Here is a 23,090-nt window from a genome sequence, read left to right on the forward strand (position 1 = left end):
TAGATCTGGAGGCATATTATTCTTGAGCGATAAGGTTTGTGTGATATCAATATATAAAATACAGTGCCACACGTTCCGGTAACGGTCGATCTACTGCTTGACTTTCTTCATGTTTCCAAATTTCAGACATGATGATATGAAGGTATATTTACCATACCGCATTTGATAAAATCGGTGCAATTGAAGTTGTAAGGATATGCGGTTATCGCCGTACTGATTACCGACGGTCGGCAAACCCGCGAAACGGAAACAAACACATATTGGATTACAATTTATCGCGGCTGCAATGAAGATATTATTGGTCAGCGTATGTCTGATGCTAGGTGGACATTGTGGCTTGGCTTACAATTTAGAAAAGAAGCTTCCATTATTCAAATATGGCATCCAAGGCTCAAAGTTTGGACACAGCGTCGCCCTGCACACCATAAATGACGATGGTATGCCGCGGACTCAATAAACGTTTTTCATCACACAAACTATACCAGCCATATTGTTATTGAGTGAACGCTCGTTTGAGATCCAGCCATTAAATTTTTGGTCTTTTTCGTTTACATTCTAATAAAATGCATTCGTGCTGATCTTCTGATTCGATATTTTCTGCAAAAAAATTGATCTATCAAATTACTGCATCTGCTGAAAAAGCCAAACACAGATTACTTATCATACAGGTTACGAATCAATTTTTGACGAATCAATAAATTATTTTTGTGGTATCAAAACCGGTACCCATTTGATTCTTGATTAGTTTCAGGGAATGAACTCAACACCCTGATGGTCGTGGGCGCACCGCGAGCTGAATATGAAACGAATGATGTCTCAGAAGTCGATCGACCCAAGTATCCCGGTGGAATATTCTATTGTCCAATAACAACTAGGCATGGCGACTGTTCCCGGGTATCAATGGACAAAGGAGGTATTGACACTATATTTAGAGACACTGTCGTCGAAAAATGTAAAACGAACGACACGAATATCAATTGGTATGGTGTTACAGTGCTTCTTTCATTAATATTTATTCTAAATATTTTGCATATATCTTCTGCAACGTGCGTTTTTAAATTGTAACCTTTTTTAAGGAAATTCGTACGATTCCGCTAAAATGATCAACTACACAAAAGACGACCAATGGCTGGGCGTAAGCCTTAAAAGTCAAGGTATAACGTATTGTCTATGCATCATTTCATTGAGGTCGGGAAACATTGCAGTTTAATAGGACTTCACGACATTTGTAATTTCTTGCGGGAATTAAATTTTAAAGACTCTCGCCCCAAATAGAGGATCCGTCATTTGAATGTCACCTTCGTTGATTGCGTCACAATGAATCTGAAAAGTTGCCCCCAAACAGCTTTAGCTATTCCTTTTACGTTTTTATCCTTTGTAGCTACGCCTATGCCCATCGGGACATGACTTTATCATGATTCTAGCGTGATCAACAAACAGATAATAAGCACATTGTAATAAGGAATATGTGTGTGGGTCAAACAGTTAAATCACTAATCTGAAATATGCTGAATCGATGACAAGTCGATAACAATCGTTTGCATGTCCCACCAATTTCATCTTACAGGTCCTGGAAAGTTCTTGGTAACATGTGCCCACCGATACCGCCAAATTATACGCGCCGGAGACGCGGAGAAGGAAGTGGAAAGGATGTGCGGCAAATGTTTTCTCTTGAAAGGTAGAATGAGGCAACTAACCTTCTCGCATCAGTGTACAATAGGGCTCTTCAAAAATGACTTTTTTTCTCAAATCGTACTGGCTACTTGATAAAATTGTTAGGTCACCTAATTTAAGCCTACACACCAAATTTGGTTCAATTCCAACCAGTAGCCGCATTGCTACAGGAGAAGAAAGTTTCTATTTATTATGTAAAAATAAATAACAAATAATTTGAAAATTTTCTGTTCACCCCATGAAATTGTTAGGTTGTCTATAGAAACGATGTTCACCAAATTTGGTTCAATTCCAACCAGTGGAAGCGGAGATATTGCCGTCGAAATATTTGGATTATGAATAAAATAGTATTTACGGTGACCTATTCTTTAATTATTTATGATAGTGCTGCCCACCGCGTAAATACCATTTTATTCAAATCCAAATTTTTCGACGGCAATATCTCCGCTTCCACTGGTTGGAATTGAACCAAATTTGGTGAACATCGTTTCTATAGACAACCTAACACTTTCATGGGGTGAACAGAAAATTTTCAAATTTTTTTGTTATTTATTTTTATATAATAAATAGAAACTTTCTTCTCCTGTAGCAATGCGGCTACTGGTTGGAATTGAACCAAATTTGGTGTGTAGGCTTAAATTAGGTAACCTAACAATTTTATTAAGTAGCCAGTACGATTTGAGAAAAAAAGTCATTTTTGAAGAGCCCTAGTGTACAACTGTACATCTTCATGAATGACTTTCAATCGCAGCGCAGGGAGAATCGATTGTGGAGCCTGACAGCGAGGATCTTCCGTCGGAATTTGTGTGTAAGTTTGAATATATTGATGGTGACATAGCCTACTCACCATTTTTCTAATACTACCGAAACTGTATGTGTGTGGAATCATCCATACCGTATGAATTCGTGTGTTGAATACGCTTCCGACTATCAAAGTTAGGCAAAAATATTCACTCTCATCTTATCATATCCCAAATCAGGTGTGACCCTTATACGAGGTTGCCGCCGAGTCGTTATCATATATTATAATATAGACAATTATCTAATGTCTGTAGAGTGTCTTACCTGTATCCATATTCCATAATGTTCCTTGGTAAAGTGAGCTGTTTCAGGCATTTCAGCACTCAATTTACAGATAATTTGTTCGGGCACCAAATAGCCTACTATACCAGAGGCTTCCGCAGTTCCGTCATATGCACCATTATTTGGGGTTTGTTTCAGCCAGCGTGTGCGATATGTACCCAACGGGGACTGTCAGCTTAGAGCACAAAAATCGATACGGGCAAATGCAGACCGGAACATCGATAGATGTGACCGCGAATGACTACATTCTCGGTAACTTATCCTTAACGCTACTAATCATTGTCGGTAATTCAACACACTAACCAAGAATTTGTTAGCGCATAAGCACATACTAACTGGTATTGTTGCACGCTTAATCATAATCATGTAGTTTACCCAAGTTGTAGCGGGTGCTAAAATTGCATGATGTAGATTCCACAGTCGCCCGCGATGTATATAGCAACGAATTTACTATTCAAAGTTGAGTTTAAACTCAAGTTTCGCAGATGTTTCTAATGTAGCCGCCTACACCTACAATCTACAAAACTAATCGAAGAATCTTTCAAACGCGAGTGCGGGTACCAGCACTAATAGGCGCCTAGGTATAGTAATCTATATTTCGTTGCATACCGCCCGCGTGTTTTTGGATGTCTTGGTAGCTGTAGCGTAATATATCTTTCAAATCGATCAATCAGTTTTATTAATATTTTCCTCATTTCAAAACATCACAAGACTGCGATACAATGAAAAGATAAGAAGGTGTCGAAACAACTTGGTGTAGCCTTTAAGATCAGAAACCCAGCTTAGCCAAGGCGAAGTAAAGAAGAGACATGCACACTGAGTGAAAAGTAATGCAGAGAATATCAGACGGCAAGCGACAAAATGAGGTGGCATGTGGCGGAGGGCGAGGTCGATGTTAGGTCGTGGTCCGGTAACCCTGAAGGCTGGCTAGTATTCATTTGAAGAAATTGCTTGTATTTCGACTTGAATGTGGACATGCTCGACGACTGTCGGATAGCCGGCGAGATGCTATTCCACAATTGGGGTCCATCATACTTGATAGAGCAATGCGTTTTCTTGTATTCCGTCCTGATCATATGGTAGTTATTCTTCGTTGACGCGCGTGTGCTGTACTTGTGCGCTTTTGACTCCGAGGGGAAGTAGTTGTTGAAATTTGAGGGACATTGACCGCAATGGAGCTGATACATAAACTTGGCGATTTCTAGCTTCCTCATATCTCCGATGTTTAGAACACCAAATCTTTTGAGAAGCGATTTGTCAGTTGCACATCCAGGCCCCCGTGGGGCTTTGGCAATGATACGGATGATCCGATGTTGAAGTTTTTGCAGTGGGCCAATCGTATTCTTGCAGGCAGCACCCCAACAAAGAATTCCGTATTGTAACTTTTAAATACCATCACCGGATGTATATAAACCATTTGTTCAAAACATCGCTGATTAAGCATAAATAGATTTGATTTGCGCGATTCAGGAAGTTCGACTAAGCTACATACGATTATATTTCTCATAAAAATTCATTGGCGATGAGGCGTGGGTTTATATGTTATACGAGTGGTCACTATCGTCAGTTTAATGGAATTGAAAGCGTAAATTTTCCGCATATTATAAAGTAACTAGGACTGGGCAAAGTCGAGTACCTGAGTAATTCGATTCTGAATCACGCAATACGCTTCGAGTCGAGTATTCGAGTATTATCATGACACCATAACAGAATTTATTTTGACAAAGTTCAAATATACCTTTTGCGGGGCCAAGAACAATAGAGTGCCTGTTATCTATCACATTAATGATAATTTGGTATTTTCTACCAAACCGATTCCGTTGCACTTTGTGACAATGTTGTGGAATGATCATGACTTCGGATATGTGTACTTTCTAGTTACGTTCTCAGCTTTTTACTATATTTTGTACGCTGCGATACGGCAGGGTTATCATATGTCCATTTGTCATCTTTTTAGACTTTTTTGAAAGTGTCGTCGGAGGACGCCCAAATGTCTTCCTTTTGGAGAATTTGTCCTCTTTTTTGAAAATTATGGTTAAATATAGGGTAAAATTCGGCTGAGATATAGGAAATCAATAAACGTTCCGACGGGTATTTTGGGAGTTGGGCCGGAAAGTTTATCTTTTTTTATTCAACCAACGGTACGGTTACCATATTTTGGAAATCTGAAAAGATTTTAAAACTTGCAAAACCGGAAGAAAATCCTGAAAAAATGGTAAATTTTTCCCATTTCGCAGTCGGTTGACTAAAAAATAGGTCAACTTTCCGGCCCAGCTTCCGAAATAGCCGCCGGAGCATTACTACAGTGCTGACTTATTGTGTGTCAGTCGAATTTGACGCTATATCGAACCAAAATTCTCAAAAAAGGGGACAAAATCTCCAAAAAGAAGAGATTTGGACGTCCGCCGAGGACTCTTTCAAAAAAGTAAAAAAGAGGACAAATCCTCCTAAAAGAGGACGTATGGTAACCCTAACCAACGGAAAATCTGGAAAGATTACTTTTTTCTTTTGGTCAACCGACCACGATTGCAAGTCTGAAAATTTCGAAAAAGTGTCGTCTTTTCGGATTTCTAAAATATGGCAACCCTACCATACGGCCAATCAAGGTTTCAAGGCTCCAACAGTGGGACATAGTATCGCAACTTCAATTCTCGTTGATCAATCAACTTTCAGCGGCGAAGAGCGTATAATTTCAGTACTCGAAAAATCGTCTTTTACTACTCGACTCGAATCAATAAAATTAATGCTCGATTCAGATTCGAGTACTCAATCATTGTGCCCAGCCCTAAAAATAACACACGCTATTGAACCATGATTCCTGCCGAGGTGGAAATTGAAATTTTTGAATAAAGGTTGGCAAATCATTTCACGATGATACAGTTACTATGTACATATAATTGTAAATGCGTGTTATAAGTGTTGTAATTAGATCATGCGATCGTTTTCAGCTTGTCCAGTCAAAATTCCATGCATTCACGGTATCCTTCCATTGATGTTTTTTTTTCCAAAAAAATAAAGAAATCAGTTATCCGTGCTCAATTTCACAATCTTGCGCAGAAAGAATAATATAAACAATGCGTATCGAATTAAGAGTCCGTTGTATTAGGGTTACATACTTCCACTACAGTGACGTGCGGTGAGCTTCATGGCGGGTGAGGCACGGACCCCCCCCCCCCACACACACACACCAACACACACACACACGCACGTAAAATAGCCTACCTGATGAAGAGATCCAAAATGTGAATAACAAGAGAAGCGGGTGTAGAGAGCATTTTCTTCGCACACTGATAGTCGTTGCAATTCCACATTATACAATACATGTAGGATTGGTCGCTATTGTGCTAAATGGGCAAGTTTGGACGGATAATAATTACTATCTCTTCAAGTACCGGTATAAATTATTCGAAGCATAAAGCAACGACAATGCAGCCTATGCAAGTAGCTATCACATACCACAATTTAACGGCCAAAATAAATAACAGCTACATAAGTAAGGGAATGTATTTGCTCCCCATTACGTATTAGCCGTCACTACTATATAATTCCTAAAAGACAGTCAAGACTGTTGTATTCCGAAATCGATAGCGCGTTTCACTGTGCTGCGATTGTCCAATTGTTAGCGAATAGTGCATGAGGCAAATTCGTTTGTGCCTCACCTGGCAATTGTTTCTCTGCGATGGCATCGTTTGTAATAAAGCCGAATGTCACCTTCCTTGGCGATTTTGAGGGGGTTCTGGTGGTCTGACACTGTTAATATTTAGATTTTCGGAATCAGTGTGACGATAGCATTCGATTGATACCAGTTGTTATGAATTCCGAGCTATTTATGATGAATTGCATTGTCGCAGGTGAGGCACGACCCGCCCGTGCCTCACCTGTGCCGCAACTGTCCTTACGCGCTGTGTTTTGAATAATAATTATGAAAATTGATGATGCTGTGTGAAAAAATGTTCAAATTTAGTTATTTATGAACATCGATGTAAAATATCAATAATCATCAACTCATGGAGGGTTTTCACAATTTTCACTTATTCGCCCTGACGACAGGTGAGGCACTGCCTCGCCTGCCTCGTTGGACCGCACGTCACTGTTCCACTATGGCCACTGGCCAGCTTATCAGAATATTTTCGTGACGGCGACAGAGTGTGAAGTTTCAATTATCGGTGCGCTTCATCATAACAACCACACGTTTTGCAATGCGAATCAAGTTCATTGTTCGCGAACACGAGATTTCAGTGAAGTACTGGCCGACATGTAGTATGATTATAGAGACTGTAGGACTACAGTCTCTATAGCAGAGGTCTCAAACACGCGGCCCGCGGGCCGCATGCGGCCCTCGAGAACATTTTGTGCGGCCCGCGAAGGCATTTTTCAATTTCAAGTATTCGACAATATATTCTAGTGTCATATATCTTTTTTTAGATTTAGGAACTTAAAGTTCACTCTAAAACTACTACGAAATCATGAAATCTAAACAAACTTCACTATCACATCGCTTCCTAAAATCTACCACGTGGTGGAAGATCGCTATTACTTCACATTTCAGGTTCATGATGACAAAACATGAACCGTTGATGATTCGTGACTGAAAATTGTGATTTTGTTTGGTGCGACCTTTCGTCAAATTACTCGATTTTGAATTGACTGAGTGACAAACTAAAAATGACTCGAGTTGAGTAGGGTCGAACGTTAAAATCAGAAAAGGACTTGACTCTCGGAATAGTGACATGGCAATCCTACCGACGCAAAAATCTAGGAAGCTGTCGTGGGGAATAGTAATATATCAAAACCCCCTAGCTTGCGTTGCGTAGGGTATATAGAATATAGAAATCTAATCAGGTCTGTATGGAAACCATTGGCATTCTGTGGCCCCCGTGACGTATATTTACATCCTCGATGTTGTTTGTGCTCTCTGTCCATGTTATTATCGGTGGCGAGTAAGGTAGTGGTACGCTCCACAGCTGCAACACCAATGGATTCTTCCGCGATCAGTCATTTCTCTTCCAGGGGTTCCTAACCAGGGGTCCGTATCCCCTTGGCGGCACAAAGAACCGTAGGGGGTACCAGATGCGTTGTGGAAATTGGCCACAAGCTGTGGAATATTTTCTGGGCTAATTTATTCGACTGGAAAATATTCTTCGCGCTACGCGCGGTTTTATGTGAATGGGCTTTCTGATTGTTATGGGTCCCATCAGAAATTGTGTTGAAAATCGACACGGGTCACTGGAAATCTAATTGAAAGTACAAGGGGTACGATCGCTAAAACGGTTAAAAAAACAATACTATTGCTATGGATCAATGAATGATAATTATATTTAAGTTGTAATTGATCTGTTCCAATATTAATCGAAGAAAACTTAACGCTGGTTTAATTTGACTTTGGCAATAACAGTAACAATGGCCTATACTTTCACGAGTATATCAGAAACCCCAATTAGGCTACACCGCTCACATGCTCTGATATCAGATCGATCTTTAGTGAATTCTAAAATATTCTACATAAAATTGTGGCATTTCGAAGGTCCAATAGCTGCAATATTACAACTCCACAGCTTTTACGATATCATCATACGTCCTCTCGCATGATGTCTAAACTCATTATTTCTAACAAATTATGCCCGGGACAAAAACTATTTTAATAGTAAATTGCATTTTCTCGATGGTTGTGGAATGCCTGTCTGCAAGGTGCCGTTAAATAAGGCCTAGTTGGATATTATAGATTGAATACCCCTATTTATTGATGCTGCGGCCCGTGGGTCATCAAAAATTAGGAAATTGGCCCGCGAGCACATTTGAGTTTGAGACCTCTGCTCTATAGTATGATCACAGTCAGCTTGTCATGGCGTTCGGTTGCCAAATGAGCAATGATCTGTTTGACGATATCACTAGATATGCTTGACCTATAATCTTTCTAAGTATATGGAAGGTACAAAAACTGAAATGTGTTGTTGTTTTCCTCGTATATAATGTAATTTTTCATGTTACTCGAATATTTACCTCCATTAACGCGGGATTGAATCGTCCAGGTACTCGATCTTGCATATAGACGTGTAGTAGATATAAGCACACCGTAACCACGACCACTAGTGATTATTAGCCAATAATGACTTGCTAATGAGGTGACGCAGTTGACACGTTATAGCCGGTGAAGTGTCAAGTAGGATCTATAATTTTACTGCATAAACAGCTTCGCCATGCGACAATAATTCCGAAGATGCACTCGATTCAACAAGTTTGCGCGGATATATGCAAATCGGAACTTCGTTATCAATTGACGAAGAACAATATGTCGTTGGTAACAGAGAGACACGCCCGCTGTGTTTTATTTGATATGCGTTGCTGTGTCGGGGTGGCATTTTGAAAGATTTGGCAGAGCCACGGCGGCGTGCTTGTACATCGCGCAACGGTATATTTCTTTTACGACCGTTTGAGTCTTCACAAAAATTCAAGAATTGTGATTGAGGTTTGAGAATACGCACGTTGTTTCGAGTCAGATATAGGCTAAGTAAATGTATGTGTGCCGCAACAGCGTTTGATCGATGCATGAATAATTGCATGATTGTACAATGTACATGGATTGGTATGATTGCATGCCCCTTCTATTTTCGTGTACAGACTTGTACAAACTACTGGATTTTCAAAATGTGCAATTAGAACTAGAACTAACGACCATTAAAAATCTGAAACCAACTACACAACTAACAAGACTCAATTACGCATAATATACCTAGAACCCGAGTTATTCAGCAGTCCTAATTATTACGAAATTGCCAAAGTGTTTTTACTGTCAAAATGTGACGATTTTAAACATTTAGGTCAAAATCTTTGGTTCGAGATAGCAATGAATGCAAGAACACAGCAAAACACCGGTATGACGATTCTCGCCAAACGATGACACGTGTTTTGTAGATGTTCGGCAACTATTTTTTAAATATATTTTTAAATAGACTTTTAATGCGTTGTTATCTGCCGTTCGCGACTCTGTGTACTTGTCATTATTACGTCACAAAGACTTCTTTCTATATTTCGAATATGATTAAGCGCATTTACTGACTTTCGCTCCTGATGAGAGTCAGTCGAAAAGCTTTGAGTGGAATAAATTCAACTTTTTCTAAATGCACAATTAGCATTAGAACTAGAACTAGAACCACTCGAAAAACCACTAGTTAGTTGACCGTCAACTGTAGACTGGTAGTTTGTACAAGTCTGGTCTTGTATTGCGCAAAACATTCTAAATACAATTATTCACACCTACGTTTATCATCGTACCAATTAGGAGCGCCGGGTACGTGGGCGTGGACCGGGGCGATTTTTGACTTCGCTTTACCGACCGGTGACAACGATAGATCGGACCGGTACTACGAAACTCCGACATGTTACGGCCAGCAGCGAGTTGACACGGAGTACGGAATATGGCGATGCAAAGAGTAAATCCTATTCCGCGACTTGATTGCGAAACTTCAACGATAAGATTTCGATTTCAAACAGATTCCCGGTAAAGAGAGACAGCTATGTTGGCTTGTCCATTGCCACGAGCACGGCCGTTGATACTGACGAGGATACGATGTATTACGCTGCAGGAACGCCTCGAGGCAACCAAACAGGAGCTGTCGTGTTTTTCAAGCGAGGGAATAAAACCACGGGTTGGCTTATTACGAATTTCGCGCATATCAATAACTTGGACAACTAGCTAATTCTAGTTGTCTAATTGTCGAATTAGAGCGATATACTGGTTATCTAATTCTGATCCATCAAACACTAGGTGTCGCCAGACTCTGGGTGTAAACCACCGTTGTTCCGAAGTTTTAATTCATCCTTTTACGAGCTCACGGTCCAAGTAGAGCACGTTGTAGCCATTATTTACAGTCGGGAAAGCAGCCTACAGGTTTCTGACAACGGTATCGCGTTCGTAACAACTGCCTTTACCACCCAAAGTCTGGCGACACCTAGTGGTTCGATGGACCCTATTTTGAAATGTTTCTTTACTCTAGTTTGAATTCTAATCTAATTTCTGGATCTCCTGAAAATGCTACAGGAGATCTGTACAGTGCAAAACGAACCAATCTATGTTTGCAGATATTTCCCATTATCATGCTTATCACTATCTTCCCGAGAATGTAGGAAAGTATCTTTCGTTGTTGTACTACAACAAATTTTTTATTATTTCTATCAGTGCGTGATGTAACTACCTGAATTATTCATAGTCTAGATTTCGGTAAAGTGAAGTTTTTTTCACGTCAAAATTTGTCAGTTTTCAAGTAAAAAAAGTTATTTCAGGCCAAACTACTTCGTAACGACAGACAGTTCCTACCAGAAATGAAGATAAGTAGTACAATTCTAACATTATGCCAGAAAAACAAACAAAACAAAGTTTTTCAGGTTAAAACAACGTCAAAACGTCAAGATCTTCCATTTTTTAGGCAAAAAATCGCCCTACTTATGATCATGAACTCTGCCGAAATTGATTTTAATCCTTACAGGAATTTAATCCAATCCAAGTTTCCAGTTTTCAGTAATTCAAATTATAATATAAGTTGGAAAGACTGTCTAGCTATAATTCTGATTCTAATTTGGCAAAAAATGCGTAGCTAGAATTCTAATCCTAATTGGGAAAAACTGTGGAGCTATAATTCTACTCCCTATCTAATTTGGAGAAGCTGTATTATATAACTCTGCTGTGGTTGTCGAAATCTCTGCAACGATCTCGATCGTATACCAACTTACATATGAATTCGATCTAATCGCACAATGCAGGTACGGTCTACAGTTACATGGATGGGTATTCCGAGCTAACACCAGACAGTAGCAAGACCGTGTACAACACGAAGGTGCATTCCAGTTTCGGGTACGCCGTCGCCTTGACCGATATAAACGGAGACGGATTGGACGATCTGATTGTGGGCGCGCCGCAATTCTACGCGGACAGTCGGAAATTGAAAGCGGGAGGAGCCGTTTATATTTACTTGAACCAAGTCAAAAAAGATTTCGGGTTAGCTGGCTATATCGTGACGATTGTCTTCTTGATTGGTCTGTAACGAACACCGCCAACTTCATGCTATCCGGCGTTGGTCACTCGACAATAACTAAGCACTTTTCGGAGTGATTAAGTAGGTTTTGTCGACATGGTCTACTGGCTGAAATGGTTATGTTTTTAGACACTTCTACTTGACACGTTTTCAGGCAAACCTACTGGCTTACACTTTGATTTTTGTAAAGTAAACAGTAGCCTACTAAACAGCGCTAGCCCTGAATCACGGAAATTGAGCATATACTTTTTCACCTATTCGTAGTGTCATCAGTCACTCAGAAGAACGATCATTTCATTTTATCTACTATTCAAATTTATGCCATATTATATTCGGTACCGACAGGACCAATTTATGTACCCTTGGCCACGTAAATTCATTCGTCACTAGCTAAAATATTTCTACTTCCATCTGCAGATCTATTGAGCCGAAGGAGATCTACGGACAGTCCGATTCATATTTTGGTCATTCGGTAGCAGCGCTGGGAGATATTGACCAGGACGGGTTCAACGACTTCGCCGTTGGGGCTCCGTACGAGGGAATAAACGGAGCGGTTCATATATACAGAGGTACACCAATATTCACGCGTACACACCATATATAATATAGTTGTGTGTTAGCATATAAAATTCCGACTATCTAACAATATCACACTCCTATGTATTGCCTAAAGCTATTTACTTCGAGGGCGTTCTTACTATATAGTGAATTTGTATCAATGCGATGAAATTGACACCTACAGTCACTTATGTCGTGATGGAGCGCCTTAATTCGGTAACGCATTCCGCTTTTACTCAAAGGCGGCAAAAACGGCCCGAAGCTTTCCGAAATAATAAAAGGCTCGGACTACGACTTCGTCGATCGTGAATCGCAACCGCTAGTGGGGTTCGGCACCTCCTTGTCTGGAAATGTGGACGCTGACGGCAATAAATACCCGGATCTGCTAATAGGAGCGTCGTCTGATACCATTGCATTATTCAGGTACAAAATGTTTATTGGTTAGTACAACAGAGTTACAAGATCGGAACTTGAATTCGTGATATAACTCAGGGGTGGAGTAGGTTATGTTTACCTCCATTTGTGGTGGTATTGCGCATTCGTTCCAACAATGTGTCTTCAAATGCCACTGTGACAATGATGTGCTGTGCAGTGTTGGGATGATTCGAGTCATGACTTGACTCGAGTCAGACTCGAGTCACCTTTTTCGAATGACTTGACTTGACTCGAGTCACTTTGCTAAAATGACTTGACTTGACTTGACTCGGCGTATCAGAAATATGGATTGACTCGTGACTCGGAGCAAAATTCACGAGTCAATTTCAAGTCATCAAGAAATCGATGTCGATAAAAATCACTGAATCTTGCATATGTTCGGATTGTTATCGAAACGCTGGTGTAACCGTGAGATCGACCAATCATTTAATGATCGTGCGTTTTACTGAGCCTCCATTGCCTCACAAATAAATTGATCGCAAACGAAGTGATCGAAGCTTACAGCTTACGCTGTCGTAAACTAGTATAGTAAAGTAATTTATCTCTGTTTTACCTTAACCAAACTTCTTGTTTTATTGAAATTGAATTCGAATATAGTTTATATTGGCGCAGAGTCGAGTTGTATCATATCGATTTACAAATGGGTAATGTATTGCCTCCTATCAATTCGCATCTGTTCTCTATTTTGGCTGGTAACTATATACTGTGGTTCAGCAGTTCTACGTATATGTGAGCGATACAGCACTTTCTTACGTGTATATTTAACTCCATATTCGTTCATCGGTTCAAAATCAATGACCACCCAATCTGTATTTCAGACAGCTAGCAAAGTGCAATGACCTTATCATGCCTCATACTTGAAAAAGGCAACTTGACTTGAATTGTGACTTGACTCGTGACTTGACTTGACTTGACTCGACTTGACTCGAGTCACCTCCAAAAATCGATTGACTTGACTTGACTCGAGTCACCTTTGAAAATCAATTGACTTGACTTGACTCGAGTCAAAATGTGCAATGACTCGAAATGACTCGTGACTCGAAGGTAGTGACTTGATCCCAACACTGGTGCTGTGACAGCTGTATACTGTACTGCGCATACGTTATCAATGCAAATCAATCCTATATTTCCCCGCTAAATGCGACCCTTCCTTTTACAGATCGCGTCCAATTATATCGGTGGCTGGCGAGCTAGATGTCGACACCGAAGTTTTAAACCTTGAAATGCAGGATTGCAGATATCGAGGGAAGTCGCATTCGTGTTTCCGTATCACCTATTGTGTGAGGTAAGGTTTGCGTATGTAGCATGAGTATGTAGCATAAGTTGAGGTGATCTGCTGAATACTCAGGTAAACTAGAATCACTTCGTTACTGACCACGGTTGGGTATCCCCGGGCAGTTACAATCACGATAATCTCATATATCCGCATTCTCTATTCACTATGATTGTTACGGATATAATGACGTCACACATATCCGCATCGATATCAACATCAATACCACTTTTCAGTTACACCGCGCGACACGCTCGTTACGAAGAAGGCGTCCCGATCTCGTACAAAATCAATCTCGACGCCATGTCCGAGCGCAGGTCAAGGCTGGTCACCAACCCTCCACTGGTTGGCAATGTCACATTACCAGAAGCAGGTACGGCACTGCGGGTACCGATATTTCAAACCGGAACTAACTGTGCACATTTCATTGTAGGCCGTCGAGTGTGTATTGGGAATCGCCAGCGGGTGTATTTCGAAGACGAAAACGCCGACAAGTTGACTGATATTGAGTTATCCTTCGGTGAGTGATGAACCAAACCGCAGAATCACCAGTGATGGTCTGTTGTTACGTACGGATAGGATCGAGGAGAATGATGAAATTCGCCCGCCGCCCGGATCCGGGCCCGGATCTGTCCTAATATAGTTGTGGCGAAATAAAAATAGTCAAAATAATTGACTTTAAAGTAGGCATAGGTTCACTGTTTTGCGAAAGGGTTAATAATAACCGGGGATTGGTGTAAATTGCGTTACTTTAATGACTGCTCAATAATCGAGTAACCTTATAAGGGTCGATTGTCTCGTCACTTGTACTGCCAATCAGAGGTGGTCAGTAACGCAGTACTTCTGGTTATTCGAAATACTCAAGCAGATGTTACATATTTGCGCTACTTACTCACGTTGTCATGGTTATAGACTATATTTATACTCCGACTCAACATTTACGAGATTTTCAGGCAAAACGATAAGCCTAGAATACTTCTTGGAATTCGCATATTCTACTTGGAGGGCGTTCTCGAATGCATCCTTCTCATAAGTGATAAACGATATAATTTTGTGATTATGGGGTGGTATAAGCACCACTGATACTGACACTGTGATTGCATCTATAGCGTTTGACTTGAACAACCCTGAAGTGAAGCGCGAAAGCGAAGGAGACCCGGTTTTCAAGATGATTAACGATCCGATATTGGACGCCGACCTGGATAACGTGTTCAAAAAGACGGTAAAAATCAAGAACACTTGCGGCGACGATGGCTGTCAGAGTAATCTGGTGGTGCAAGCCACGATGGATTACGAAATTTTCGTAGGTACGCGGTAATATGTGCTGCGTCCTCATCAATCCTGATGTTTATCGCTTTGCATTAACCTGCTGTTTCGTTCTATCATCGGATTGCGTCGGTATGGCTGCTGTAATTCGGGTTTCGGGTTTGGGCGGTTGATTGTATCTTAAAATAGTTTTTTCTCTTCGTGCGAGACTCGACCCACGTATTACCTATGATCCGATAAATCGCGGTTGTTGAAAATTACTGACAGTGTGTAGTGTGTGTAGTGTAGTATGAAGCTTAGAGAACATGCATGTTGCATGCAGGAATGGTCACTAGCGATGTACTTCCACTTTTTAAGTAATTCTCAAGTATCTTTGGCCTACTTAATCAAATGGTTATGTTTTTAAACTACTTCCAATCATATACTTGAACATTTTTAGGCGAAGCTACTCATTCCTTACACTTTGGACTTTGAAAAGTATAAAGTAGTTCTGTGATAATTTTACATCGCTTTTGAGAGTGAAATCCTCATAAGAACCACGTAAAATGGACACTGTATCGCGGTAACGTAGTACGTTCATGAAGATTGTACCTCTATGTAATATCCCTAGTCATTTTGTGTTCGCCGGGGAGATGCATTCTTCTATTTCGCAATTGGTCAGCTGTTAACTGCTATAAGAATACGACCCGTAGACTAAATCCACCTTTTGAAAGTACTTGAGAGTATTTTTCATACATCTCATTCTCTACGTCTACTTGAAGTATAGTTTTGACACGTATTGGAGCTTGCTACTTCTACTCATAATTGGGTGGAAGCGTACGGCGTCTATTGTACTTCTGGTTGAGTAGCAACAGTGACTAAACTTTGGCCACCTATCTTTACATGTAGGCCCGTACGTGACGCATTGTGTCAAGCTAAAAGCTGTAGTAGACATCCGCGAAATCCCCCTTATATTTGTATTACGTCTAGATATCGATGCTTGTATAAATGAAAGTATACTATCGTTACTTTCGAGTCGTTTTAACGTGCTCAATTATATAAGGTTATCATACGCTTTCTATCAGGGGAAGACAAAAACATCATGCTGAACGTAACAGTGGAGAGCTTGGGCGAAGAAGCGCACCAGGCTTACTTAATGATCACCATTCCCGATAAAGTGCGCTTCGACGATTTCGTGATCGATGACCCGTCAACGCCGACAATGCGATGCCACGAAGGTAATTGGATTATAGAGCACGATCTAAATCGGATTCTGCACACGACAATTTGACTGGGGCAACGAAAATGAGCATCGAACCGTGGTTGCGAGTCTGTCGTAGCGTCAAACTCGCGATATATAATTTAAAAATCAGAGTGAACACGGAGATTTTGTTATAGTTGATTCATAATTTAAAATTGAAAGGTTTGGCTGTGTTGGTTCCTACGAGGGTTTCCAGTGAATTAAACATAACAGTGTTGGAATGAAGCGTGTCGCGTTTTTATAATGACTTGACTTGACTCGAATTACTGCCTTGACTTGACAGCAACACTGCGAAATAAAAATACTTGTTGCAGCGATGGATATGTACTATTAGTTTTAGGTGACTTATGTTTCTATCTACAAAAGTGATAATTCATAATGAAATCACTGGGATTCCGCATATCAATTGAGCCTGGTTAACTCTGCAATATATATAAGGTGCGAAAATTTATTTGTGACAACGCAATTGATGTATAACGTCATACCAGCGCTGCAAAGTAATCCACCGGCTCGCAACCTACAATATTTTGGAATACAGCTTACTAACCTCCGTTCGTTTAGAATCCGAATCGCAAGTGAAATGCTTTCTCGGGAACCCATACATGCCCGGGATGAAAGACAAAATCATGATTAGCCTGACGACGGGACAACTCGATGCTGATACGAAAGAGGTGATTTGGTGAACTCCAAAGCAATTTAGAACAAGCTATAGCCGTATTTTCATCGCAGATAGAGGTGGCTGTCGCCGGGCACACAACCAGCGAAAACCCGAAGCTACTCCCGATCCGCCTGGAAGCGCTCGTGTTTCTCAAAGTTGATCTGGCGTTCACAGCTTACGGGACCCCGCAGCAGGTAGGCGGATAAACAGTAGGGCTGCGTCACATTCGTGCATAAATGTCGGATTTAATCAAGGTGAGATACGAAAGACGAGATATCATCGGAGCAAGCGCCGTTGAGAAACCGTCAGATATCGGCGGACTTTTGACGTACAACTACATTGTTTCCAACGAAGGTTAGTTTGAGAGTATAATGGGACATCCAGTTATGATCACGCTTGTTCTATACTCTATGGCAGTGGTCGGGAACCTATGGCTCGCGAGCCATATATGGCTCTTTTGGGTATAACATATGGCTCTTTGACAAATTTTCAATATCGCAGAAACTTGTTATTAAATTTTCCTGGCGGCCATAATAATTATTCTCCTGGCAGCATAAACTTGTCCTTGAGATATCAAGACAGTGGGGTATCCAAGGTTAGGGACTCGTTACCCCCTTTTTAGGAATCCCAAAATTTAAGTTGCTGTCGCGTCGGCGACTAACACCACTCACGAATCCGATAACCGCCCTCGCGCGCCTCAAAATCTTGGATTGCGCGATACTTTGATTGATCAACGAAAATAGCAGACATGCCGACGCTTGTATAGGACAATGCAGTTTTCAACACACACATTGTCTTCCTGATCTACGGCGGGAAATAAACTGCCTTAGAAATGATATTGACAATTACAAATTCAACTTAAAAACAACGTCATAGCTATCCATGTTCTTGATTGGTAAGTAGCTTTCTAGCATCGCCGTAAAAATGTTGGTGTGCAGTGCAACGTTGTGTTACGCCGAATACCTTAGAAGTCGATAAATATTTAATTTTCGGAATCAGCGCGGCAATTACATTTGATTAATATCAGTCATTAGAAATTCTAAGCTATTTACGATGAGTTGCGCTATCACAGGTGAGGCTTGGTACGTCTGTGGTTATTGTTAACCAAAAGAAAAAAATTGCAGTCAATGATGGCGTACGTGTGTGCCTCCTCTATGCCTTACCTCTACGTTCGCACTATATTTTCGAACAATAAATAAAAAATTCCGTGATTTTAGGAATAAAAATGTTCAAAATTTAGTGATTCATAAACATCGATAGAAAATACCAATAATCATTGAATGTTTCACAATTTTCCTTCACTCACCCCTGACGACATGTGAGGCACTGCGTCACTTGCCTCCCCTAACCCTCGTCACTTACGCATTACACCCTGCAGTGGGTATGTACTGTTGTAGTGAACATGTTTGGCTCCACCTACAAAGTGTCAGCAGAAAAATATGGCGCAGACTACGATTCCCATTAGTGCTACCAATAGTTGATTGACATGTATGGCTCTTTGAGAGTTGCAATTGAAAATATTGGGCCAATATGGCTCTTCGGTCGAAAAAGGTTCCCGACCCCTGCTCTATGGGATCGGTTAGGACGGATTGATCGTTATCAATAATCGCGTAACTCACCCACAGGGGTGGAAAGAACTGTTGTCCCTCCAGTTGTATAGCAATATAGGTAGCATAAGTTCCAGAATTCGCCATTTGGAGTTTGATTATCCAACCCCGATCTTGATAATGAACTTACACCGTGATTATAATGATTCTTAGTAGGTAGTTGGTCTTAGTAGACGAATTCGACCGTCTCCGTCTCCAACAGTGGTTATGGATATTGGTCGATGATTTGTACCTTTTTTTGATCTTGATTAATGTATTGCAGCCTTTTCAACAGTGACCGTAGTTGATCTAGATCAGTGGTTCTTAACCTATACTATCTTGGCAATCCTCCCGTTAATCTGCAAGGCTTGGGCGAACACCAAATGTTTACCTAGTTACACAGAATTACATTTACCTAGTTACACAGGATGACATTACTGCCGCAGATCAGTGTGACTTCTATTGTATGAGTCGGGTGGTGTCTTGATCTTTAGCGAACTCCAGAGACTGACTCAACGAACACCCGGTTAATAACCACGGATCTAAAAAGATGAATTCCAACTGTGGTTTTAGTTGATATTGGTTGACGAATCATTTCGCGAGCATTCTGTATTCACTTTTGCGTTTTGCCCGACTCACTGAAATGCCCCGACTACAACAGGCCTGCAGCCGGTAAACGATATCAGCATAAACGTCGAACTGCCCATTGAGATCTTCAACGGAAAATGGCTGCTCTACCCTTTCAACGCGGACGTAATGGCGGGAATAACGGTCGCCGGCAGCTGTAACACCACGTACGTACACCGCGATGACGTCACGCCAGCCAAGTATATATAGTCGGTGGCCTGTGAACCTACCCTACCACCAACCTAACCATAAACCCTAAAGCCTAACCCGAATGCATTAATACAATTATAGTCACAAGTGCCGAATTGAATAAGTGCCGTATATATCACAATTCAGCGAATCATTCATTTTCAAATTTATTGATACAATATTAATGTATCGCTTGCATAATAACGATAGTTTTTATATTTCTAACGCCAAATTCACCAAGGTTCGAATTCAACATGCCGACTTCTACAAGTGCCGTATATCACAATCCACTCTCATATTCACTGAAACATTCATTTTAAACTTGTTAAGACAATATCGATGTTCTGCTTTCATGAAAATAATAGGTATTACATTTCTTTCCAATGCCTTATTCACTAAATGCTGAATTCACTGACAGCCAATGGAAGACCATGTATAAAACCGATGTTTTGTATTCAGAAACATCAACATCCTGGAAGTACCCAGCGACGGCCCGTCTGCCGCCGCGTCTACCCGTGGCAGAAATAAGCGCTCAGCTTCTCAAGATGACGTAAGCCCCGCGCACGCATAATTTCAGTGGTATCATGCGTTTAACGTTGCGTTTTTCAGAACGGGCCTGTCGCCGCTGCTTTGGTGTCGGCGCCTGGGAAATACAGAAGCGGGCTGACGCTTGATTGCGGCAATTCGCGGTGCGCGAGGATATCGTGCAGGCTCGACGAAATATCCGTGAAAACGTCCTCGTCTCTACAATTGCAGGTTTGGGATTTGGCTTGGGGCTTGTTTATGTGTATATCAAACTTCAGCCCACTGCCCGTTTGTTATGTATGTCGTTGATTTGCACGGTTGACTAATGAAGATTCTCCCTGCCTCTCTCATATTGTGGTTCTGGGTGTTGGTAAATTCCCCGATATTGAATTCCGAAACACAGTGGAAAGAATCTGCAATGTATACGCCGTAATTCGAAATGTTGCGTCACAGTGCACATGATTGCGAATGTGAGCAGAGTTGTTCACGGTGGTCAGTAACGAAGTACTTCCAGTTTTTCGGAATACTGCATCAAGTACAACTACTAGCAACACTTACTCAAGTGGTTATGTTTTTCACTATTTCTACTTCTATACTATACAGTTTGAACGTAAAACTGATTACTTTTTACATTTTGGATGTAGTGAAATCGAAAGTAGTATTGAGATATGTTTCCATCGTCTTTGTGAGGGAAATCGTCATAACGATTTGACGAGATTGTCCCTACATCACGGATAGGGTAAAAGAATATATTATCGCAAATTGCACCAATTTGTAGTCAGTTTTCGCTAGTGCGAAGGACGCACTAGTAGTGGCCTTGTAGTGCAAAAAATCGTTTTTTAAACTAATAACATTAGCACTTCTCAAATCTTCATTTTCTACTACCACTTGCAGCAGACTTTAAATGTCTTGGAAATAGCTACTTCTACTTGTAATTCATTAAAGTTTACACAGATACTTCTACTTGACGACGAACGATGCCTAATTTAGCCACTCCTGTCTATTATTAGCGTATATTTTCATAATAGGCCTATAGGTCTCGAAGCAATAATTTTCCTATTTCAAAGATATCTTTTCTCAAGTGTTGTAGGCCATGCTTTACCGAATCGAAACATTATTAGGCACATTTTCATTCAGATACGTCTATGGGATGCTACTCTCTTGGAGGAATATCCGCACGTAGATCTGATAAATATAAGAAGCTCCGCTACCCTCGAAAGTGATTACGAAAACGTTCGATACGAAGACGAAGACAACATCGCAGTCAGCGTGAGTGTCGTGGATTCCGAGATGTTTTCAGTCGGAGACTATGTGGCAACATGTAAACAATACATCACTTCGACTATGCCTTCTTTCAGATTCAAACGACAGTCGACCACGGAAAGCTAACGGAAGATGATAACCGTATCTTCCCTTGGTGGTACATCCTAATCGCGGTGATAATACTCCTGATCTTCTACGTCTTAGTAGTCTTGCTTTTTATAAAACACGGATTTTTCAAACGGAAAAAGTGAGTATAGATTTTCTGTGTATCCGGTTTGCTACCAAATTGAAGAAACTTAATTTGTTCTGTGTTCTGCTATTCGATCAATTATTCGTATACTGTAAGGTTCGACTTCTATACGTCACCGATATGAAATGACAGTACTTCTTTGACCCGACCTTATTCTGTTTTGTATAAGTAGTTTATCGAGGGATACGAAACGATTTATAGAACAAATCAACATTTGGTATGGCTACTCTGAAACACCATCATTGATCATAGATTTGATGCGCGGACATAAGAGCATAGGACGCAGTATAGCATGCCGCACTTGAGCAATGAGCATGTAAATTGAAGTTTCGGTTAGGGAAAGTTTTAGGGTTTAGTAAAGTCCCATATTAGACCGTCGTTTCGCATTATCTCCCATGCTCAATTGTCGGGCAACCTATGGAGTTGTATATTTTCCAAGTCCCGCCTCTTCCTAGCTTTTATAAGTTGTAGCTGTCTATTGGAGACGGTAGGGAAATTCGTCCCAGCCTGCACTTTAATACGAACTGATTCGATAATTTTCAAATTTCGACATTTTGTATTTTTACCATCAGGTATCATCGCGAAAAAGAGGTTTCTATCTGCAGCGACGACCAGCTTGTGAAGGAAGAAAGAAGAGAAGAAGACGAATTATAGCGCATCCATTCGAACCAGCTCGAATTCGTTAAAGCCAAAATTGGCGTCGTCATCCTTGAACGACAAGTCTAGCAGACTGGGGCCTGAATGCGAGGAACATATCACGTACAAAATACGGTCGCATCATTGATAAAGAACAAACTGCTGATTTGACGTGGCGAAACATTATGCATTGTACCAATTGTAGGATCACATTTAGAACATCTGTAATTCTTCGAATATACTTTTATGTGATGATCTCACGACGAGTCCCGAAGAAGCGCAACATTGATAACTGTGGGAGTGTAGCCTTTATTCCGAATTGATATCTTTTTTTGCAAATTGCATTGCATGCGAGTCTTGTTTGCGATACATTTTCGTCGCGCAGCTATACCATGACGCCACGTTTTACTGATAAATACTTATCCTCTTCCAACGTTTTTGACTTGTCGGTTCGCGTTTATTCGTTGCGACTGCCAGCGCAGTGTATTAACGATTGGTGTAATTGAAATATGACGTCACAATTTCAGTTGCTTCATAAATGCCGTGACCCGAAATCTTGGAACAGGTTTTAGTTTTTCTTTACTAAATGCGCACAATTGTACTTGTGTCGGCCATTAAAGGGGCTATTGAAGCGAGTATGCTCTGCTTTCTGAACACTACAATTTCAGTTCCTGGCTGAAGGCCTGCCGTCATCCTTGTTGTTGGCTACGGCGGTTATGATGGTATGTACATGGTGTTCTTTCCTAGTTCGTACCACTTGATTTCATATATACAGCGAATTTGTATTGCATTTCTCGA

At 40.8% G+C, this 23,090-nt stretch overlaps 1 protein-coding gene across 3 annotated transcripts; it reads left to right on the forward strand.

The window, feature by feature from the left end:
• The first annotated feature begins 126 nt into the window (after positions 1 to 126).
• LOC145450193 (integrin alpha-7-like) lies at positions 127 to 23,090 on the forward strand. Of its 3 annotated transcripts, none has more exons than XM_080328698.1 (25): positions 127 to 437; positions 746 to 913; positions 1,077 to 1,154; positions 1,568 to 1,678; positions 2,426 to 2,482; positions 2,896 to 3,009; positions 10,037 to 10,187; positions 10,249 to 10,403; positions 11,515 to 11,749; positions 12,204 to 12,355; positions 12,587 to 12,767; positions 13,939 to 14,064; positions 14,289 to 14,425; positions 14,486 to 14,572; positions 15,162 to 15,359; positions 16,383 to 16,535; positions 17,120 to 17,229; positions 17,288 to 17,410; positions 17,471 to 17,570; positions 19,464 to 19,596; positions 20,078 to 20,168; positions 20,228 to 20,374; positions 21,281 to 21,412; positions 21,502 to 21,653; positions 22,229 to 23,090. In XM_080328698.1, the coding sequence occupies exons 1-25, from the start codon at positions 287 to 289 to the stop codon at positions 22,308 to 22,310; spliced, it is 3,324 nt and encodes a 1,107-aa protein (XP_080184824.1). In that variant the 5' UTR covers positions 127 to 286; the 3' UTR covers positions 22,311 to 23,090. The 3 variants fall into 3 exon arrangements, with proteins under 3 accessions (XP_080184824.1, XP_080184826.1, XP_080184825.1); XM_080328700.1 differs by lacking the exon at positions 2,896 to 3,009 and adding an exon at positions 8,948 to 9,055; XM_080328699.1 differs by having other exon boundaries at positions 752 to 913.

Source organism: Botryllus schlosseri, chromosome 11 (genome assembly GCF_051294905.1).
Source record: "Botryllus schlosseri isolate E-star chromosome 11, Bs_hap1, whole genome shotgun sequence".
Classification (NCBI taxonomy): Eukaryota; Metazoa; Chordata; class Ascidiacea; order Stolidobranchia; family Styelidae; genus Botryllus; species Botryllus schlosseri.

Bases quoted from the DNA above. Each gene is read 5' to 3' on its own strand.
- LOC145450193 (XM_080328698.1), top strand. From the start codon at position 287: ATGAAGATATTATTGGTCAGCGTATGTCTGATGCTAGGTGGACATTGT. The intron at 10,188-10,248 runs GTAAATCCTATT...GATTTCAAACAG, and splicing joins GGAATATGGCGATGCAAAGA to ATTCCCGGTAAAGAGAGACA. The intron at 14,065-14,288 runs GTAAGGTTTGCG...ACCACTTTTCAG, and splicing joins CGTATCACCTATTGTGTGAG to TTACACCGCGCGACACGCTC.